Raw genomic sequence first — 22,644 nt, 5'->3', positions numbered from 1 at the left:
TGGGGCTGTATATACGACGGGGAAATGTTTGTGAGATATATGGTGAATAATCTCCAGGGGCGAAACTACCATTGTAGGAGAAAAGCAATTGCTTACACCTACTAAAAAAGCATAATTTGTTAAACCTTAAAAAGCACATTTTTTCATAACTAAACCTTTATTTACCAGCTATACAGTAAAGTATTAATTCAAATTCTACACGGTTGAACGTGATATTTATTGTCTAACTTGAAAATCGGAATCTTCACGCGCTTTAGGAATTTAGTGCAAGTAGATGGTATACAGTAAAGTATTAATTCAAATTCTACACGGTTGAACGTGATATTTATTGTCTAACTTGAAAATCGGAATCTTCACGCACTTTAGGAATTTAGTGCAAGTAGATGGTTGTTGACGTAAGTAAACCGCGCTCTCACATTTATTTTCATTATAATGACAGGCTGGCTCGCGATAAAATATAACACATAAAAAACCCATCACATACTACGAATGAAAACATGTAAAACACATAAAAGCAATATTATCGATTCGTTTTAATGTTCAAATTGCAATTGTCATCACAGATGTTTCTTGAATGAAAGTCACTGTATATATATATTGCGCACTGTGTTTCCACAATGTGAAGCTTCAACTGTAAATTGTTCATTTTCATTATGCAATTTTATGTATAACTGTATATAGGGAGAAGGTCGTAATAAGTGCTGCACTTGTGCCCAATCCCTTTGTCTTTTTGGACAATAAAATATGTTTAATAATGATAATGAAAGTTGTAAATATGTTGGTGAAACACCTATACAAAATTATAAAAAAATATATTACTAATATTTGTTAAAATAAAATCTAATATAAACGGTCCCAAAATGCATTCGGTGTGTATATGTGGTGTGGGTGGGTGGGATGGGGGGTTGTGTGTGTGTGTGTGTGTGTGTGTGTGTGTGTGTGTGTGTGTGTGTGTGTGGTGGACCAGAATGGCCTTTATACATTGTACCCACGTGAGGAATAGAACCTGTGTCTTCGGCGTGACGAGCGGACAATTTTAACCACTTGTCTTTCAAAGTTTTTTATTCACTTCACTTTAACCACTTACTACTGCGACATCATCCACAGACATTATGCAAAATGAAACTAACATGATGTTTTTCTTGAAATAATTAGTTGAGACTAGATATTTGTTCGGCTGTGCATTGTAGAGAACAAAATACATATCTTGAATGAGTGACCGAAAAAAAGACTGTCTCGACCAACAATGAAGACCTTCCCACCATCATATTTTTTAATTTACTTGATTACGCCGTGCAAAAATATTAAGTAGTCTCTTTGAACAAGAAAATCTTTATAGCAAGGTAACTTTTCTTGACATTTCCCTAAATCATCTGAACGTCTTATCGATCGAACTTGAGATAATATTATCATAGACAGCCTTCGGCCACCTCCTCTTTTCAATAATCCGTCTGTTTCATGTAGCCAAAAATATTTCATAAAATAAAGAGGTCAGAGGCCGATTTAGAATTTGGAGAGCGGGAGATCGAGGGGGCAGGGGGTCTGCCCGCCCCTCCCCCTTTTCTTTCAGTCTATGTTTGTATGACTAACGTCCCGTGAGATCCACATATGCCCAAGTGTAGTTTTCATCTAAGATCATTTCTTAAACCACAATACAGCTATTCCAAACTTACTCTCAATATTCAAATACTTGTGAAGTGAAATCTTTTTTTCTGTTGAGGCGGTATACTACAAAGACAATTTATTATTGGAATATCTTTGATAGCACTATCACATATATAGATAGATTCTAACAGCTGATATTACAAGAAAGGTATTGGTTCTTAAGAAATGTACACTAGAATATGACATGCTTACTTAGTTATATTTATTACTTCATACCGTATAAACACAGGATGAAGATACGTTGCTTTTTTTCCCTGGTAAAATGTCATCTTGTGAAAATTCTGTTTCCGACAATTTTGTGCCGTTTTCGCTTGGTGAGGTTTTTACGCGGTGCTCTTTTAGCTATAACTTTGACAAGTATATTTATGTACGTAGTAAGAGTTCAAACTTAAGGTTTGTTCAAATGTTTTATATACAGCCGGCGGCCGTATACGACTTCATCATTTGGCATTCTACCAGACCATTGGCTTGCCATAGTTGTTAGGAATGCAGTTACTTGTGTATGTGTGAAACGTCATAAGTTTATGTGTATACAATTTGAAGCAATCACATGGCGAAACAGTTGTCATTTACAGACCAAAACAATAATACCGGCCAACAATCATGTACCAGACATGGCATGATGTGTTAAATGAAGTACAATGGACACTCTAGATTTCCCACCTGTACCAAACTCGGACGACCAGGGGCTGGTAGGTCTGTTTCCTTTATCTTCAGCAAAGACTTGGTAATCTGACTCCGAGCAGGTTAATGGGTAGAAAGAATGATGTTCATTGCTTTTGTTTTTATGCTGTTTGGCTATTTTTGATACACTTCTTAACACGTTGTCTTATCATGGAATTTTTGGGGATATGCCATTTTACCAAGAGAGCCAACTTATAATCACTTTTTCATTGTTATAACTCTTATAGAATCAAGGATTGAACATGCTTGTGAAGCATTGTGTTGACCATGAAGAGTCTTCAAGCATCTTTTTCATTTGTCTAGTCGCAGACAAATAAAATTTGTGATGACAAGGACCCTTGTCCTGTTAGTCATGAAAGTAAAGAGCGTTGTATTTATTACTAGACACTCAACATACTCAAAGATTTGCCACACAAACTTTAACATTTATTAATCCACACAGACACAGTTTCACGAAAGACACACTATACACTTATTTTACACAAATAGGCTACTTGCCTTTTCCAACATGTATGAATATTACATATGTCTGAGACAAACACACTAGACGTATGATACACTTACGCTTATTAGTCCATCAGACTGACACATACACGTATGTATTAGTGTGGCCAATTTGCATGCAGTCCTATCAAGTTTCATTAAAGTCGTCTTTGATATGTATTTAGAAGCTGGAAGAATATGAATACATGACATTTTTTATGGATAGCAACTTCATTTATTCTTCGTCACAATGTTTCAGAGCCACTTCCTGCTCCTTCATCAGCATTCACCAGATGAAGGAGCAAGTAGGAGCTCTGAAATGTTGTACCAAAGAATAAAAGAAGTTGCTATCCATAAAAAGTGTCATGTATTCATTAAAGTCATTTAAACAAAATTGGCAATAATCAATGCCATTTGAGTATAATGAAACATTATTATCTAACCAACTGATCCTCACTTTAGTGGGCAAAAAGCATGTTTTGTCGTGTATGTAGGACCTATGGGAGATTCTCACTCTCACTGACGATGACTGCATCACTGGGATGACCATTTTTTACCATGTCAACTGAATCTACTTGTTTTCATTCAGGACTGGGCGTACATCATGCGGAGAGAGATGCAGGTAAGCTTCATGTCACATCACATGTGAAGTTCCAGCGCAGGGTGCACACCTTTTTGCCCCACACTATACATGCGGACCCGTGAAGATTCCGGGGTAGAATGGGTCTTCAGCAACCCATGCTTGCCGTAAAAGGTGACTATGCTTGTTGTAAAAGGCGACTAACGGGATCGGGTGGTCAGGCTCACTGACTTGGTTGATGCATGCTATCGATCCCAATTGCGTGGATCGATGCTCATGATATCAATCACTGGATTGTCTGGTCCAGACTCGATTATTTTACAGACTGCCGTCAATTAGCTGGAATATTGCTGGGTGCGGCGTTAAACAACAAACCAACCAACCAACATGCTAAACACGATGTACTGGGAGGTTTTACAGGTAGTCATGTAGACTAGCATGTAAAGTGTAACATGTTACAGCACTATAACTACTAGTATCTCAATTTAGTTATACATTGTATACTTTCAACAATATTACAGGACTACCCAACATCAATTGGCAAATTAAAAACCCAACACAAATTTAAAAATTTAAAAATGCGAGTGAGTGTTCTTGTTTTGAGCTGTATACAATAGCAGCTTTAGCAGATGTTTTTTCTCATGGCTTATCCTTTAGATTAGACATCCAGTCATTAATCATGCTAATACCAAGTGGATGTTAAGTAATTTGATTAATCAATTTGATCAGATAAACCACAAACAAACAAAGAATTTAGTCCTTAACCTGCTGAACAGCAATGTTGATACTCATTTTGTGTTACCATGGTTATGCTTTGTGAATGCTGTGGTAATTTCGCTTCAGGAGATTATCCCAGGCTTGTTTCTCGGTCCGTATGGTGCTGCTGCCAAGTCCAAGGTAAACAACAGTTGTTCTCTGTTGATAATGTCTTGCCTTCATTTTGTCGGGGCGGTAGGGTAGCCTAGTGGTTAACACGTTCACTCGTCCCACAGAAGGCCTGGGTTCAATTTCCCACAAGGGTACAATGTGTGAAGCCCATTTCTGGTGGCCCTCGCCGTGATATTGCTGGAATATTGATAAAAGCAGTGTACAAACATCCTCGGACAACACTTTCATTCAGGGACCTTATACCGATTAATCTCTGCTCTCATTACTTTGCAATTAAATTTTTTTTTAAATTTACAAGTTACCCACACTGTCCTTGTTAGAAATGTCCATCTTCCTGACTACCCAGACAACTTCATGGAAGATAAGGTGCAAAGATTTTGAGCATCACAAGTTTATTTATTTATCTTTTTTGACCAAGTGAAGCTAATTGATAAGCAATACTGTGTAGAGTGAGGCCTAACGCCAGACGAACTTGCTTCACTTTCAGTTTCCCCTGCTCCAGGGACTCGGGATCACACACGTTGTGTGCATCCGCCAGACCAACGAGGCCCGCTTCATCAAGCCCAACTTCCCAGACCACATGAGGTGGGCATCCTTTGCTTTCCTTCAACACTACTTGTTACACATTGTCACATTCTTATGAGTGAGTGAGTGAGTGAGTGAATGTATATCATGGCAGTCTGTAAATAATCAAATCTGGACCCATCAATTGGTGATTGAACTCATGAGTAATAATCCACACCATCAGATGACAGTGACGTACTATCAACAAAGTCACAGATCCAGACCGTCTCCACTCCCCATTATTGACGACCGCCTCCACAGTCTAGTGACAGACTGTCCGCCCGGAGAGCGGAATGTCCTGGGTTTGATCGCCAGCTGCGTCATACCAAAAGATGTTAAAAGATGGTACTTGTTGTTACCCTGTTTGGCACTTGGCTTTAAGGGGCCAAAAGAAGTCCTGGTAGGCTCGGAGTCAGTATACTGTGTCTGAGTGGGGTATTCATGTTAAACTGCGGCATGGTATCTCAGTGAGCTAGCGCTATAATTCGGCATCAGTCCAGACTAGTACAAGCAGCCACACTCACACAGGTGCATGCAGGTGGTTATATAAGTGTAGTAATCTTGGATGCGACATTAAACCCCATTTCACCTCACCTTCACCCCATTATTGTCACTTTTCACAAGCTTTATGTTCTGATTCCCCACATAGTAAGATGTGGAAAGAATGGACTTTTAATGTAATTGAGCTTTTTGTATTTAACATGAAATAGAAAACGAAAGTCTATTGGTACACAAGAACATGGTGCTTATCATGTCTGTGATTGTATGTTTGGTTGTCACAGGTGTTCATGGGCCCTCTCTGTTACAGGTATCTGGTGTTAGACATAGCAGACACAGTGACAGAGAACATCATCTGCCATTTTGGAAAGGTATGCATGTTACTTTAACCATGGTAACAGACAAGTCTTAGTCATGGTTCCCAAATGTGTGTTTGCTGGGTGTGAGCAGTCCAGTGATCTAGAGTGCCACGTTTAGCTGTGCAGAGTTGTGTCCCTGAGTAATACAAGGATCTGCTGATCATGGGTTCATATCTCAGACTGATTCCTTGTATGGCCTGTGCTTTGTCAGCACCATACCTGTAGGTTTCTCCTAACTGGTAACCATCTATGACCTGCATGACTTGCAGTTTCCTCCACATGAAGCTGACATGCCCTGGTATAATACAACTGAAGTACCGTTCAACTCACTCACTGTAGTAGACCAATGACTGCATGCTATGTGTCCTCAGTGAGGGTGAGCGGTGTTACTGGTATATGCAGTTTTCTCCACATGAAGCTGACATGCCCTGGTATGATACTGATACAACAGAAGTACTGTTCAACTGACTCACTGTAGTAGGCCAATGACTGCATGCTACATGTCCTCAGTAAGGGTGAGCGGTGTTACTGGTATATGCAGTTTTTTCCACATGAAGCTGAAATGCCCTGGTATAATACAACAGAAGTACTGTTCAACTGACTCACTGTAGTAGACCAATGACTGCATGCTACATGTCCTCAGTAAGGGTGAGCGGTGTTACTGGTATATGCAGTTTTTTCCACATGAAGCTGAAATGCCCTGGTATAATACTGATACAACAGAAGTACTGTTCAACTGACTCACTGTAGTAGACCAATGACTGCATGCTATGTGTCCTCAGTGAGGGTGAGCGGTGTTACTGGTATATGCAGTTTTTTCCACATGAAGCTAACATGCCCTGGTATGATACTGATACAACAGAAGTACTGTTCAACTGACTCACTGTAGTAGGCCAATGACTGCATGCTACATGTCCTCAGTAAGGGTGAGCGGTGTTACCGGTATATGCAGTTTTCTCCACATGAAGATGACATGCCCTGGTATAATGTAACAGAAGTACCGTTCAACTGACTCACTGTAGTAGGCCAATGACTGCATGCTACATGTCCTCAGTAAGGGTGAGCGGTGTTACTGGTATATGCAGTTTTCTCCACATGAAGCTGACATGCCCTGGTATGATGCAACAGAAGTACTGTTCAACTGACTCACTGTAGTAGGCCAATGACTGCATGCTACATGTCCTCAGTAAGGGTGAGCGGTATTACCGGTATATGCAGTTTTCTCCACATGAAGCTGACATGCCCTGGTATAATACAACAGAAGTACTGTTCAACTGACTCACTGTAGTAGGCCAATGACTTCATGCTACATGTCCTCAGTAAGCGTGAGCGGTATTACCGGTATATGCAGTTTTCTCCACATGAAGCTGACATGCCCTGGTATAATGCAACAGAAGTACCGTTCAACTGACTCACTGTACTATGCCAATCACTGCATTCTACATGTCCTCAGTGAGGGTGAGCGGTATTACTGGTATATCAGTAAACTGAGGTTCATTCTTTCCATGATGCGGATCACAGTATCATGTTTCAATGCCCGGTATATCAGGTTATTTCAAATTGCGATTATTATCATGTGTTTAATGTTATACACTTGCCAAATACAGGTACCCTCAAAATGTTTCCATAATTCCAAAATGCAAGTTCACATTTTGGCAGTGGTGTAACATCAGAAAATATGGGGATACACTTCAATCTCATTAAAATCAGATCTAAGTTCTCGGTGCCGCTAAACAAAGATCTGAGGACATCCCATTAACGGTCCATTCAGAACGGCCTTTCATGAACTTTGACCGACTACTGAAATGACTAACAAGAAGTGGACATCAGTTAGAAAGCAGCTTTCTAGAGCTTTACGGCACTCGTTTCAACCTGGCGACTTTCACCTCAAACTACGCTTGAAAAATATGTTGACACAGTTCTCAATTAAAATTTTGAAAACTGAACAAACGAACATTCCGGAATGTCTAATATATGGCTGAGATTGTATGGCAGTCTTTCCCACAAACTGTGTAACGCCTCCTCCATTCAAATGTTTATCCCACGGAAGCAAGAGATAGATGATAATTTTGTCGGAATCAGTCGTACGGGCCGTAATTGTCGTTCGGAATACACCGTGTTAACGTTTTCGAGGTTGCATGATTGGCCAACACATTCCAACTGTCACTTTCGTGATCTAGTAAGCGACGCTTTGATTGTTCAGGTGAAAGGTCGTTCTGACGTGACCTGTAATGGGATGTCCTTAGATCTTTGTTTAGCGATAGCGAGAACTAAGATCTGATTTTGATGAGATTGGGATACACTTTTAACATCCAACACCCATCCCTGGAACCTGTTCCACAAAGTGATCTTAGTGCTAAATTGTTCGTAACTCCCATACTTTATCATAGGCTTACAATCAACGTAGCACTGAGATCGCTTTGTGGAACATGGTCCTCAATACTCTGATGTCAAGTGTTGAATCCAACCATCCATTGATAAACTAGTATAGCATGACCCTTAAACAACGCAGTACAGGGTGACCTTTATACAACCCGGTACAGGGTGACCCTTAAACAACCCGGTACAGGGTGACCCTTATACAACCCGGTACAGGGTGACCTTTATACAACCCGGTACAGGGTGACCCTTATACAACCCAGTACAGGGTGACCCTTATCCGACCCGTTACAGGGTGACCCTTATACAACCCAGTACAGGGTGACCCTTATACAACCCAGTACAGTGTGACCCTTATACAACCCAGTACAGGGTGACCTTTGTACAACCCGGTACAGGGTGACCCTTATACAACCCGGTACAGGGTGACCCTTATACAACCCAGTACAGGGTGACCCTTATACAACCCAGTACAGGGTGACCTTTATAAACCCAGTACAGGGTAACCCTTATACAACCCAGTACAGGGTGACCCTTATACAACCCAGTACAGGGTGACCCTTATACAACCCGGTACAGGGTGACCCTTATACAACCCGGTACAGGGTGACCCTTCTACAACCCAGTACAGGGTGACCTTTGTACAACCCGGTACAGGGTGACCCTTATACAACCCGGTACAGGGTGACCTTTATACAACCCAGTACAGGGTGACCCTTATACAACCCAGTACAGGGTGACCCTTATACAACCCAGTACAGGGTGACCCTTTTACAACCCGGTACAGGGTGACCCTTAAACAACGCAGTACAGAGTGACCTTTGTACAACCCGGTACAGGGTGACCCTTATACAACACGGTACAGGGTGACCCTTTCACAACCCGGTACAGGGTGACCCTTTTACAACCCGGTACAGGGTGACCCTTATACAACCCGGTACAGGGTGACCCTTTTACAACCCGGTACAGGGTGACCCTTATACAACCCGGTACAGGGTGACCCTTATACAACCCGGTACAGGGTGACCCTTATACAACCCGGTACAGGGTGACCCTTATACAACCCAGTACAGGGTGACCCTTTTACAACCCGGTACAGGGTGACCCTTATACAACCCGGTACAGGGTGACCCTTATACAACCCAGTACAGGGTGACCCTTTCACAACCCGGTACAGGGTGACCCTTTTCCAACCCGGTACAGGGTGACCCTTATACAACCCGGTACCGGGTGACCCTTTTACAACCCGGTACAGGGTGACCCTTATACAACCCAGTACAGGGTGACCCTTATACAACCCGGTACAGGGTGACCCTTATACAACCCAGTACAGGGTGACCCTTATACAACCCAGTACAGGGTGACCCTTATACAACCCAGTACAGGGTGACCCTTATACAACCCAGTACAGGGTGACCCTTTTACAACCCGGTACAGGGTGACTCGGTACAAGTCCTACACAGCGAGAGGGCAACCTGGTACAGGGTGACCCTTAAACAACCCTGTACAGGGTGACTCTTTTACAACCAAGTACAGGGTGACTCGGTACAAGTCCTACACATCGAGAGGGCAGCAGGGTCACTGGTAGTGTTTGCATGTTGCAGGTGAAGTGTTTTCTGGACGAATGTTTCTCATACGGCGGCAAGGCGTTGGTTCATGGCAATGCAGGCATATCTCGGAGTGGGGCCTTGGTCATCGCCTTCGTCATGGAGAAGTACGGGCTGACGTACCGGTGAGCACCAGCAACCACTCTAATCAGGTTTTCCCATGCTTGTATTTAGACAAGGTGGGTACTTTACAGAATTAAGGGAAAATTTCAGTTTAATTAACATCAGATCTTTTACTTGAAACATGTGATACCTGTCTGTGTCAAGAGCTGAAGACACCTCCATAGGAGGTTGTGTGAGGTTAACTCACACGATTAGTCAATCAGCATGAAGGCTTTCAAATTCTCGGTATGAGTGAGGGAAGAATTCAAACCACCATATCTGATCTCTGTATCTCAAAAAGGAACTAAAATGTCAAGTTCTGAAAGTACAGCTGCACCATTATATTCTTGTGGATATTTTATACATCCTATCGTTTTCTGTGTGCCGTGACATCGACCCCTAAAATGGAGTTCCATCAGGGAGTTAATTGTGTTCTGTTTTCATTTGTAGAATCGTTTTAAAAGCTGAGTCTTGATTGGCTAGGATTTGGAATTTTCTTTCTTTTCCAATATTAGTTTTATTGTAGAACCTTCTTAGTGATAAGCATCTTCCTACATTGTTTCAGAGATGCCTTTGTCTATGTCCAACAACGCAGATTTTGTATCAACCCAAATGAAGGTTTTGCTCAACAGCTCATGGTAAGTCTGTTGATCTGTGTACTTGTGCCCCAACACGGCACTAGCTTGTAGTATTATCTGTACAACTGTTTGTGGTGTTGCCGGAGTATGATCCTCCTAACACTGCACTAGCATGTAGTATTATCTGTACAACTGTTTGTGGTGTTGCCGGAGTATAACACATCTGACACAATTGCGTTGATCGATGCTTATGATATTAATCACTGGATTGTCTGGTCCAGACTCGATTATTTACAGACCGCCGTCATATAGCTGGAATATTGCTGAGTGCGGCGTTAAACAACAAACAAACCAACCAACACTAGCGTGTAGTATTATCTGTACAACTGTTTGTGGTGTTGCCGGAGTATAACACATCTAACACAGCACTAGCATGTGGTATTATCTGTACAACTGTTTGTGGTGTTGCCGGAGTATGATCCTTCTAACACGGCACTAGCATGTAGTATTATCTGTCCAACTGTTTGTGGTGTTGCCGGAGTATGATCCTCCTAACACGGCACTAGCATGTAGTATTATCTGTCCAACTGTTTGTGGTGTTGCCGGAGTATGATCCTCCTAACACGGCACTAGCATGTAGTATTATCTGTCCAACTGTTTGTGGTGTTGCCGGAGTATGATCCTCCTAACACGGCACTAGCATGTAGTATTATCTGTACAACTGTTTGTTGTGTTGCCGGAGTATAACACATCTGACACAATTGCGTTGATCGATGCTTATGATATTAATCACTGGATTGTCTGGTCCAGACTCGATTATTTACAGACCGCCGTCATATAGCTGGAATATTGCTGAGTGCGGCGTTAAACAACAAACAAACCAACCAACACTAGCGTGTAGTATTATCTGTACAACTGTTTGTGGTGTTGCCGGAGTATAACACATCTAACACAGCACTAGCATGTGGTATTATCTGTACAACTGTTTGTGGTGTTGCCGGAGTATGAGCCTCCTGACACGGCACTAACATGTAGTATTATCTGTCCAACTGTTTGTGGTGTTGCCGGAGTATGATCCTCCTAACACTGCACTAGCTTGTAGTATTATCTGTACAACTGTTTGTGGTGTTGCAGGAGTATAACACATCTAACACGGCACTAGCATTAAGTATTATCTGTACAACTGTTTGTGGTGTTGCAAGGAGTATGAGGCTTCTAACACGGCAATAGCATGTAATATTTTCTGTACAACTGTTTGTGGTGTTGCAGGAGTATGAGCCCATCTACCGCGCCCGCCTCAGTGCTAGCAGCAGCTCTACAGACACAGGTGGGTCATGGAGGTGTATCATCCTTCGGCTGGACATTAAAAAATTGACAATATATTTTACCGGGATATCATTGTTGAAGAAAAAAATTAACTCTAGATTGTTGTCTTCTTTTTCTTTTCTTTTTTCCACCCATTGACTATGAATATTAACGAAAATATATGTAAACCCACTTATGAAATTTAAAATTTAAACCTTGCATTGATAGGTCATCATACTCACATGACTGATGTGTGCATTGCACTTCTGATCTTAAAATATTTGAATGTAATTGTCTCAATACTACTTCCATGGTAATTCTAAGGCAGTTTTGTCTCTGGCTGTAGCACAACATGTCTTAATTAGGTGTCTAAAATAAAGATGTCAGTGTGTCTTCAGCTTTGATGGCATAGGTTGTTAGATACTGAACTGCTACTTCACCTGGCGAATACTGTAAATCTGGAAAGTTTTGCGAATGGGAAAGGACTGCAAAAAGTACAGTAATAGTTTCTTAACAACAACAAACAGTAAATGTAAGGCAGCAATTTTTTAACTTATCCTGCATTACTCCGTATTGCATTTACTGCTGTCTTTGACAGAGTGACGAACTGTGTGAGATCCAGCTGCTGAAGAAAGTTGTCCCAACCAGCTCAGGAGGCAGCGCCCTCTCACAGTCGGCACGTGACCCGGAAGTCATGACGTCACACAAAAACACATAACTGCTTTGTCACCTCCACGGACGGACGTACTGTGTATCCCTTGTGGAAATTAAAGCTTATTATTTGTTTTTTTATATTTTGCGTGTTTCTACATTCATTATATGCTGCTACATTGTTACCTGTTATGGGCCGTGACCTTAGGGTCTTCCCATTCGTAAATTGTAACGTTTATCGCTCGTCTGTGGCTCACGTCACAGTAATTTACGGGCGCAATGTTGTTCCCGCCATTTTGTTTTCTTTCCCGCCATTTTGGCCATTCACCACGTGGCCACGTAATGTCGTGTTCTGCGTTTTGAATTCTCTCTTTGGCTTGGGTAATACATTACATTTATGTATGTTGTTTTGGTGTGCTTAAAGCCTTGCCTTTTCGCTACCTCTCAGCGTAATTGTTTCTTCTCATAAACTTCAATATAATACGAAGTTTTTGAGTTACATTATGTCTCCCGTACTCTGTGGTTTTGCCACATGGTTACGTGTTTGCACATGGTTATGTGTTTGCTTAAAGCTATGCTTTTTCGCTACCTTTTAGCGTCATTGTTTGATCTCATAAACTTCATTGAAATACAAAGTTTCTGAATCACATTATGCTTCCCATACTTTGTGATTGGCCACATGGTTATGTGTTTGCTTAAAGCTATGCTTTTTCGCTACCTTTTAGCGTCATTGTTTGATCTCATAAACTTCATTGAAATACAAAGTTTCTGAATCACATTATGCTTCCCGCACTTTGTGGCTTTGCCACATAGTTATGTTTTGCTTAAATTCCAGATTTTCTGCCTCGCTGCACTTGTTGCCGCGGGAACAAATCTGGTCGGGGCCGCCCCTTTCTGCCGTGATTGTACGACGCCCTGTACTTTCACAAGGCAGTGCCGATGTTGCAGTCATTCGTCGCTGTGATCCTTCAGCTCATGCGAGTATCCAGGACACACCTCGCTCAACGTGCTCGTCGACCCCCACCTACGTTGACGGCAGCAGCGCTCAGCGGAGCTTCGCAGTGCTCCCAGCACCAACGGCGGCTCCCAACGTAGAGTCTGCCTCCCATGGCACGACATACGACCGTTCACGGTCTCCTACTCCACCGGCGGCTCCAGCGCTCCCAACGTAGAGTCTGCCTCCCCTGGCACGACATACGACCGTTCACGGTCTCCAACACCACCACATCAACGCTGATGTCTCCGGCGCTCCCGGCGCCTCTGATGTCCCGGCGCTCCCGGCGCCTCTGATGTCCCGGCGCTCCCGGCGCTCCCGATGTCTCGGCGCCTCGTGCGCTCCCGGCGCCTCCGGCGCTCCCGGCGCTCCCGGCGCCTCCGGCGCCTCTGATGTCTCGGCGCCTCGTGCGCTCCCGGCGCCTCCGATGTCTCGGCGCTCCCGGCGCCTCTGATGTCTCGGCGCCTCGTGCGCTCCCGGCGCCTCCGGCGCTCCCGGCGCCTCCGCTGTCTCGGCGCTCCCGGCGCCTCCGGCGCCTCTGATGTCCCGGCGCTCCCGGCGCCTCCGGCGCCTCAGATGTCTCGGCGCCTCGTGCGCTCCCGGCGCTCCCGGCGCCTCTGATGTCTCGGCGCCTCGTGCGCTCCCGGCGCCTCCGGCGCCTCCGATGTCTCGGCGCCTCCGGCGCCTCTGATGTCCCGGCGCTCCCGGCGCCTCCGGCGCCTCAGATGTCTCGGCGCCTCGTGCGCTCCCGGCGCCTCTGATGTCTCGGCGCCTCGTGAATTCCCGGCGCCTCTGATGTCTCCGCGCTCCGGCGCCTCCGCATCCTCTGATGTCTTCGGCGCTCCCGGCGCCTCTAAGGTCTTTGATCTCATGATCTTCGACGCCTCTAATGTCTCTGGCGCCTCTGACTACTCCGGCGCCTCAAGAGTTACGGAAGAAGCGCCTATGATATATCCGGCGCCTAAGATGACCTCCGGCGCCCAGATCAACAAGCTTTATCAAGCTCAGATCAACGAGCCGACTATCCGATCTTCTACTGCGGCTTAAGGGGCACCATCGGCAATCGCCTCCCCGGCGCCACTGCCCTCTTCTCTTGCTGCCCTCTTCTCTTGCTGCCGTCTCATAACTCGTCACACGGAGAAGCATGGTGAAACAACTGTCGCCGCTCCTGTCGCTACTCTCCCGTCGGTCTTCGGGATCGTGACTATCGTTCTACTTCCTGGGTGGAATCTTTTCAACCAATAGACAGTTGGTCTGATTCAACTTGCCCACTGAGACGTTATCCATAATCCCGTCGTTTAAAGCGCTATGATTCCGGAGAGATGACCTGCGGGTTTCCATCGAAACAGAGCGTCATGTGAACAGCGTCTGTATCAGATTCGACGACGACATCCACTTACAAAGAGTTTACTTCGTCGACATCGCCGACACCAACGCTGTTCTACCCTACCCTAGCGCCAGCGCTCCTGAAAGAGACTCTTCCTCGGTGCTCACCGGGTTTTCCACGACGCCCATGGGGTTCCGTGTTTTATCGCAAAACTCGGGTACACCACTTGATCGCCTCTCACGCAGTTCATTGAGGATTGTCTGTGTGTGGAGTTTGCACCTCAGTTCCGACTCCAAGGCGGTTTTCTCGGCTACTGCGCAGTGTGATTTACATGTCACGTGTCAAGTACTCGGACTGTCAACAACTCCGACCGGAATTAGGTCAACTTACCATGGCAAGGGGTGCCATGTATTTCTACAGATTGGTTTCCATGTCTAACTGTACGCTTGGTGCTACCACTCGACCAGGCGCCTGTCGCAGTCCATCCATGTACGGATGTTGGAAACAATAGACCTCCTCTACCAACACGGCTGTCACGAGGAACCTTGTTTCATCAACCCTTCGCTGTAAGAACGATAGCGCCTATAGGCGTTCAAGGGATGGAAAAGATCGCCTTCCTTCGTCCGGTTTGATCTTTTCGACTACGACACCTTCCTATCTTCCGCCTTGACTACCGGACACAGTGTCGATTTGATACTTAAAGTCCCTCGGCCGTCCCACTGACCCCTGTTGCATACCTGCCTCGTATCGTGTTGTCGTCCTCCATCGTCACCTCGATATAAGAACAGGAGTACTTATACGCCGCTTCAGGGATGAAAACGATCTCATTACTTCGTGCAATGGCCATATTGCCTCGACTTCCTACTACCCGGTTACGTCGATGCCCCGGCGGTCGATTGTGAAGCTGGTTTACTTCGTCTACTTGAGGTTGGCTCGCAGGCTATCACACCTTTTTCCGAATCGTACCGACGGTACGCAATCGCAGACCCCTGTTGCTGACTACCTCCCCTGCCACCTTGTCAGTGGCTAGTGGCCCACACCAGCCCACATTGTGACCACCTGTGATCCAGAGATCAACACCATTGGCACAGCAACAGCCTCGAGATAAAGGCTTATCCAGGACGTCGCTTGCTGACAGTGCTTTCTCGGTCACGCCCTGTTGATCGTGTCCACTGACGACGTCACCGTAGTGTGGTGTTTGCGGACCCAGAGTACTCGCCCCTCTCCCGGCGCTACAAACTCGACCGGCGCCCCCGAGAATCACCATCTTCGGCGTTCCAGGCGCCTCAAGCTCTCCGACGCCTCACGCTCTCCGGCGCCTCGGGCCAGAATATGTCAAACGGTCGACACCCCAACCCTAGATCTGTTTGCCTCATATCTGAATGTGGCCAGCTGTCGTCTTCCATTCCACCTGTGCCGGATACGACCGCTGTGGCAGTCGAAGCCTTCCATCGTTCCTGAGAAGGATTACGCGTGTACGCTTTTCCGACTCCGGTTCTCCCTCCCATGGTTCTTCAGAGATCCAGGCCACTCGACCCCTGCCATTGACTTTGGTCTCGCCTTATTGGTCAGCCAGAAGTTGGGTTATCGACCTCCGAAACATACCCAGAGACAACCCCTGGAACTTCCGGGGTGGTCCAACCTTCTGCTCCATCCACACGGTCTGTTGCCACACCCTCATACCCGCATGTTATCGTCTGCACGCCTGACACACCTGCAGAAAGCCAAGGGCTATTCGGCTATAGCGACCAAGGCTATTGCTTCAGCCCACCGTCCATCTACAGGGGGACTGTATGCTGATAAATGATGCTTGTTCCAGGCATTTTGTTCTGACAAACACCAGGATCCGATGACAGCGTCACCGCAGATCCTGGATCAGTTCCTTCTGTACTTGCGTAGCACCCGTCGGTTGAAGGGCTTACCACCCCCACACACCTGGTCGCCATCTACTCCGTTCTGGCCATCTCGGACGATCGGAGAAAGACGAAAATTCCCGACCTACGGGCCTGGCTGCGCTCGTTCAGTCTTGAAGACCTGAAGGCCAAGTGCGGACCGCCTGCGTTGGATCTGAATGTGGTCTTCAACGCCCTTCGAACCACTCCCCTCGTCTTCCTTCTACGACCTTAAGTAGAAGACGGGTATCTCTACTGGTTTTGACTACTGCCGCTCGAGTCCATGTACAGCACGCCCTCGACGTCTCCCGTGCCCGGTTCGAATGCGGTACCCAGGGCGCCGTTCATCATGGACCGTACTGGGACGTCAGCGTAAAGACTCAACTCCCAGGACAGCCTGATAGATCATTCCTTGTCCCCTCCCCCCTCGTCCAGTGTGGGTGCCGAGGATGAGGATGAACGTCATTATGCCCAGTAAGGGCACTGAAGGTTATTCTACGATCTAAAGACTGCCGCAAGTCTAGGAAACACCTTTTTCTGCCGGTCTCCCCTTCGTCGCAGTCGTTGGTCAGCCGGAATACTTTTCCCTGTGGCTCCGGACGGTCATCCTTAAAGCTTATGAGCCGCCGGATTGGACCCTCCCCCCAAAGGCTATCACCTGAAATAAAATGAGATCAGGGCGATCGTATTTACACTGGTTCTTCACGGTATACTGTTCCATCCAGTCGTTCGGGGAAGCCTGTTCGTGGCGATCGGACACCGCCTTCACCAACCACTACTTCCGTGATGTAGCCTTGAAAGTTGTCGCCGGCGTTCACAGTTTTGGTCCCTGGTTGTAGCCCAACAGGTCATCTATCTCCGACGCCACTGATTCTCCGATACCCTGAGCGGGGCCCGTCGACCTCTCTGGTGTTTATCACCCCAGACGAGACGGATCTCTTGCGTTCCGCATTCGCTCTTAGGTCAGTTTTAGTTTTGGGTTACCCGACTCATTCTATTGCTGTCACCTATCCGGGTTTTACTTTTTGCATCAACTCTCGTTTCCTGACGACAGGAATGGTAGTAGATGTGGACACCGGCGCCGACGCCAACGCCGCTGCTTCTCTGATACCTGAGCGGTGCCCGTCGACCTCACCGGTGTTCCTTGCCTCCAGCCTAGAGGGCTATCCTGCGTTTCGCATTCGCTCTTGGGATTGGTCGTAGATTTTGCCGCCGACGCCGCTGATTCTTCGATTCCCCGAGCGGGGCCCGTCGAACTCTCTGGTGTTTATCGCCTCAGATTAGAGGGCTCTACTGCGTTTCGCTTTCGCTCTTCGGTAAGTTATATATTTTGGCAACACGCCTCATTGTATTTCGGTTACCTATTCGGGCGTTTCGTTTTTGCATCGACTCTTGTTTCCTGAAGACAGGAATGGTCGTAGATGTTCCGGTCATCACTTGTATGCGGTGCGGATTCATCGGACCTAGACGAGGGTTTAATATGGTTCACATCTGCAGGTATGCCCACCGGCCATGCCGTCTGATAAAGATGCAATACGGAGTAATGCAGGATAAGTTAAAAAATTTAGTAAAATCTAAATATTTTTTACATTTGTATACTTATCCTGCATTACGAAGTCTAAGTGCCCTCCCTTTCGCTACGCTACCTCCCCACGAAGTTTCAGATGTTATGTTTAAAGCAGTTATGTGTTTTTGTGTGACGTCATGACTTCCGGGTCACGTGCCGACTGTGAGAGGGCGCTGCCTCCTGAGCTGGTTGGGACAACTTTCTTCAGCAGCTGGATCTCACACAGTTCGTCACTCTGTCAAAGACAGCAGTAAATGCAATACGGAGTAATGCAGGATAAGTATACAAATGTAAAAAATATTTAGATTTTACTAATTTTACTATTATTCACTTCCAGACATTGTCAGACCAGCCAGTGCTTGATTAAATACATAACCCCTCACATCCGGTGTTTCTTGAATTATACATTGTTTTTCAGTGTCAGTCGTCAAATCATGAAAGTTCACTAACATGCCACATCTCGTCAAATTGCTTCCATGACACTGAGGAGAAATCCAGACATACGCCAGCCAGTCTGTTCTGTTAGATAAACACGCTACTGCAACCACCCTTGTCAACTACAACAACACATGCATCTAAATCATAGGTTTCTGGCAAGCCCAAGGGACGCAACTCTGCACAGTGAGCACACCCGGGCATACCAGAAACCTGTGATTGTGGGTTGGAATCCCGATTCCCCCTTATTATTTTTCTAGGTTTGTCAGCACCATACCCATGCTTTTTGGTTTCACCAAGGCGGTAAACGTCTGAGACCTGCATCACTTCGGACTTTTCACCAACATTGAGCTAACACGTCATGATAGAAGTGGAATACTGTTCAAAGCGGTGTATACTCACTATAATGAAGTTGTGTTGATGTTTACTAAATGCGTGCTCCAAACACAGCTTTGCAATATCAGTTAGTGTGAGGGTTTTTCTGTAGGCTGTTAACCATTGTTGTGGGATCTTTCAGGTTTATTGAAACGGAAAACCAGACATGATGAAGACGAGGAGGATGTGATTCACAGCCGTCCCTGCATGACGTGAGGACTATGTTTTCCTCGGGTCACCAACAGTGAGGCGTCGCCACATGAGGATCACGGTCTCCATGGGACAGCATGGCCGCATCACATGGGCAGACGTGTTGGAAAATGTGCTTGGCGTGAGCTGATGAGTGACTTCTATGGATGGACCGTTTCCACGTATAACACTGAATGTGCCAACTGTTTACTTAGCAACAACCATGTGCAGGGTTCCCACAGACTCATTCAGGGAATTATAAGGCATAAGTCGTGACACTTGTTCGGGAATTTCTAAGGAAGGAAAGATATTGAATTAGCAGTGAGGGAAGTTTGGTATGATATGGTAAGCTGATCTCATATTTTACTGCTTACCTGGTTGTACTCATTAGTGTTTTTGTATCGGATCTGTTTAACAGCTTCTGTTTAGATTGGAGTGGTTTTATGTAGTGACAGAGCTGTTGGCTTACATGCCTTGGACATTATTAGTTCCCCTTTGCAGGGACAATGTGGTCACTGATGGTAGGTAAGGGAGTGAGTTCAATTTTCTTCACATCAGCTGTTTCAACCACATAGCGAAGTTGCTGATGGAATTATTGGGATGATTTGGTCAAAAAACTGTGGAGACCCTGTATATGTTAGGCTAACAAAAAACAGTTCATTTCTGACATGTGCAACAGATGCAGTGCCATATACAGAAACAAAATATACTACTCAACTTGTGATGGGAACAACGAGATATGTCATTCTATTTAAATATACACTTGACATGAGGATCAGGGGTCCGTTCCACAAAACGATCATAACACTAAGGTGATCGTATACTTTAACACAGACTTACGACAGTCGTAGCCCTACGATTGTTTAGTGGAACGCGGCCCAGTTTGGTGTAGCATTGAAAGATACAAAAATCCTCTATCAAAAGTAGAGTAGCACATTTTGTTTCTGCTCTTTTCTTTACCAACATTTAGAATTCTTCCTCTCGGTAATCCAACTTTTAGAGCCACCACACCAGAGTTTCAGTGTTTGTGCTGTAGAATCAGTGTCAGCCAACCTGGGACGGAGTTACGGCTGTAAGAGGTCACCTAGTGGCAACAATGTGACCATAATAGCAAAGACCTGACTGTCAACAACAAGTGCAGCGGTCGGGGGTCTGGATCATTGGGGTGATCACTGAGGCAGTCAGAGTCCCCTTGAGTACAGAAGCCATTATTGTAATTCTCATCCAGAAGAGATTGCACCTCCCGGCCTCCTGTTGGAGGTGAAAGGTTTTCAGTGTAATCTGGTTTTGCAGTTGACCGTCAGTATTTCCTTGTTGGTTCTGTTTATGGAACTTGCTGCTGCTGGTTATTTCAATTATTTTACCAGCTTTAAGCCAATGAAATGTTTCTGAGAATGTATTGATGATTTATTTTAGTCCTGCGTTTGAGGACATGCAATGAATTAATGACTTAGTGATGAAGTTGAACACGGTTGTTACACAGATGTACATCTACTGTTACTTCTGGAAAATATGTTTTTGATGCTGACTACAGCATAATGTATGTTATTTGGGATGGATCCTTGCAACGCATGTCTGTTACTACATGTATGGTTGAATTCCCCACAGCTTTCACGAATACTGGTGGGATTCATTGTAGTTATCAGTAGTGGGGAGGAAGGTTCATATGCCGTGTGTTTCAGTATGTCAGTACATCAATATACATCATTGGAAGTCAATGGGTACACAAGTATGTTGTCAGTTTGAATGATCAGGAGGGTGTTTGGTAGCCTTACGAGGATATGGAGTGAGTGAGGTCATGAAACCCTGAGAGCATGTCTGTAATTATCATCTTGGACTCTGACTAATTAGGATTGCGTGGTAACGTTATGGGACGTGGCTGATTGTAAGTCATTGTACCCAATGACATTGATCATTGCCCATGCTGTTCACCCTTGGCTTCTCCGCCCCAAGTCTGTGAGTTCCATGTGTAAGTAGACGTGGACATAGGTTTTTATGAGCCAAATGACTTACACAAATGTTCAAATTGTAAATTCCCATACAGCTTGCTATTGACACAAGTTCATAAGTAATAAAGACATATTTTCAGTGAACTATTTGTGCCAGTTAGTCAATCGTGTTGAGCCAGCTGCCTGTCAGTGTGGCCAATAGCCTGGCTAGATCCGAGTAATATTATTTACAGTTTGCGATGATGTGGCTGCAACGTTGCTGACTGCGGCGTACGAGTTACCAACTCATTGTTATCAGTATCATTTTATTTTGATAAAGATAACCTTGCCAATATGTGTCATGTACATTGCCTGAGATAATGCTAATGTTTGCATATGATTTTTATATGTAGAATCGAAATCCCAGATTTGCCCTGGTTGAGCCTTATTGGCTTTTAGTTGGTTTACTAGACTGACCAACCCCAAAATACTGAAATTAGGACTTTGGACCGTTATGTATTTTTTTTACGGGTGGTGGACTCAATTACAGTTAGATGACATGAAAACCTCCAGAGATTTTATCATCATAAGAAATGGTAAATAAAATGTTTAAAAGCTTTATTCTAACAAAACAGCAACAACAATCAATTATCTTTTGGGGTCTTGTCATGTTAAACCTTGTGTGTTTTTCATTAATTAGTAGCAGTACAAATGTGGAAGATACATTTTTTAAACTTTGAATTTAAGGCCAAAAATATTGTAAACCAACTGATAAAAAGTAAAACACCTGACATTGCAAGGTTTGTCAGCACCATCCACATGCTCGTGGGTTTCACCAAAGTGATCACATGGACCCTGAAGGGAGCAGAGGATGTGGGGTGGATAAGTCTTTTGTTACTCCCCTTTCAAAAGAATTCCAGTCATATAACGGCGTGTCAGCTTCATGTTGGAGGAAAGCCTGAAGTGATGCAGGTCTCAGATGTTTACAACTTTGGTGAAACCCACAAGCATAGGTATAGCCATGACAAACATTATCACCACAAATCTGGACTAAACCCCCATCACCTATGTTCTATCAAATTAATCAAATAGATTGCATACACGAGTCCAGATATACAATATTGATGGTGTAACAACAGGATTTACTTGCGTTATTCAAAACAGACTTGTTAAAGTTCTTTTTCTGATGACTGATCATGACGAGGCATAGTTTTAGGTTGGGGGTCCGGCTTATCTACCGCACATAACATTTTGATACAGATTTCAAGGACCATGTTAATACCTTGGCTTATCTATGAGATCGGCTTATCTACGATCATATACTGTAGGTTTGTGGAATCCTAACACTCCAGCGCTGTGCCCTCAGCAAAGTATGTACTTTTGTCATGTCCTGCCATAGTAAAGGCTTCATTCACAACATGTCTGCTGTTAGACCTTCCCTTCAATGATCATGAACAGCTTCCGTTGAGGTTCCAGCTTTTCTGGTTTCATGTAGCCTGGCATTGTTGTTGTCTCTTGTATCGCCATAGCGATGGTTCCGAGGGTGGAGAGTCTGGAGGACCAGGAATACATCTTCACCCACAAACATAATAAA

The 22,644-nt window shown here is 44.9% G+C and overlaps 1 protein-coding gene across 1 annotated transcript in view; it reads left to right on the top strand.

Annotated features, from left to right (window-relative positions):
- LOC139441971 (TATA-box-binding protein-like) overlaps nucleotides 1–22,644 on the top strand; it is a 45,656-nt gene extending 23,012 nt beyond the window's left edge. The window contains exons 8-15 of the mRNA XM_071222716.1: nucleotides 3,422–3,454; nucleotides 4,256–4,309; nucleotides 4,788–4,885; nucleotides 5,673–5,733; nucleotides 9,705–9,832; nucleotides 10,375–10,447; nucleotides 11,657–11,714; nucleotides 19,076–22,644. Coding sequence (XP_071078817.1) covers nucleotides 3,422–3,454; nucleotides 4,256–4,309; nucleotides 4,788–4,885; nucleotides 5,673–5,733; nucleotides 9,705–9,832; nucleotides 10,375–10,447; nucleotides 11,657–11,714; nucleotides 19,076–19,149 — 579 coding nt within the window. The 3' untranslated portion in view covers nucleotides 19,150–22,644. The remainder of the gene's footprint in view (nucleotides 1–3,421; nucleotides 3,455–4,255; nucleotides 4,310–4,787; nucleotides 4,886–5,672; nucleotides 5,734–9,704; nucleotides 9,833–10,374; nucleotides 10,448–11,656; nucleotides 11,715–19,075) is intronic.

The sequence above is a fragment of the Haliotis cracherodii genome, unplaced genomic scaffold (genome assembly GCF_022045235.1).
Source record: "Haliotis cracherodii isolate W230 unplaced genomic scaffold, xgHalCrac1.p SCAF_5, whole genome shotgun sequence".
Classification (NCBI taxonomy): Eukaryota; Metazoa; Mollusca; class Gastropoda; order Lepetellida; family Haliotidae; genus Haliotis; species Haliotis cracherodii.
Note: the sequence above shows the minus strand (reverse complement) of the source record. Positions and strands in the feature narration are given on the sequence as shown.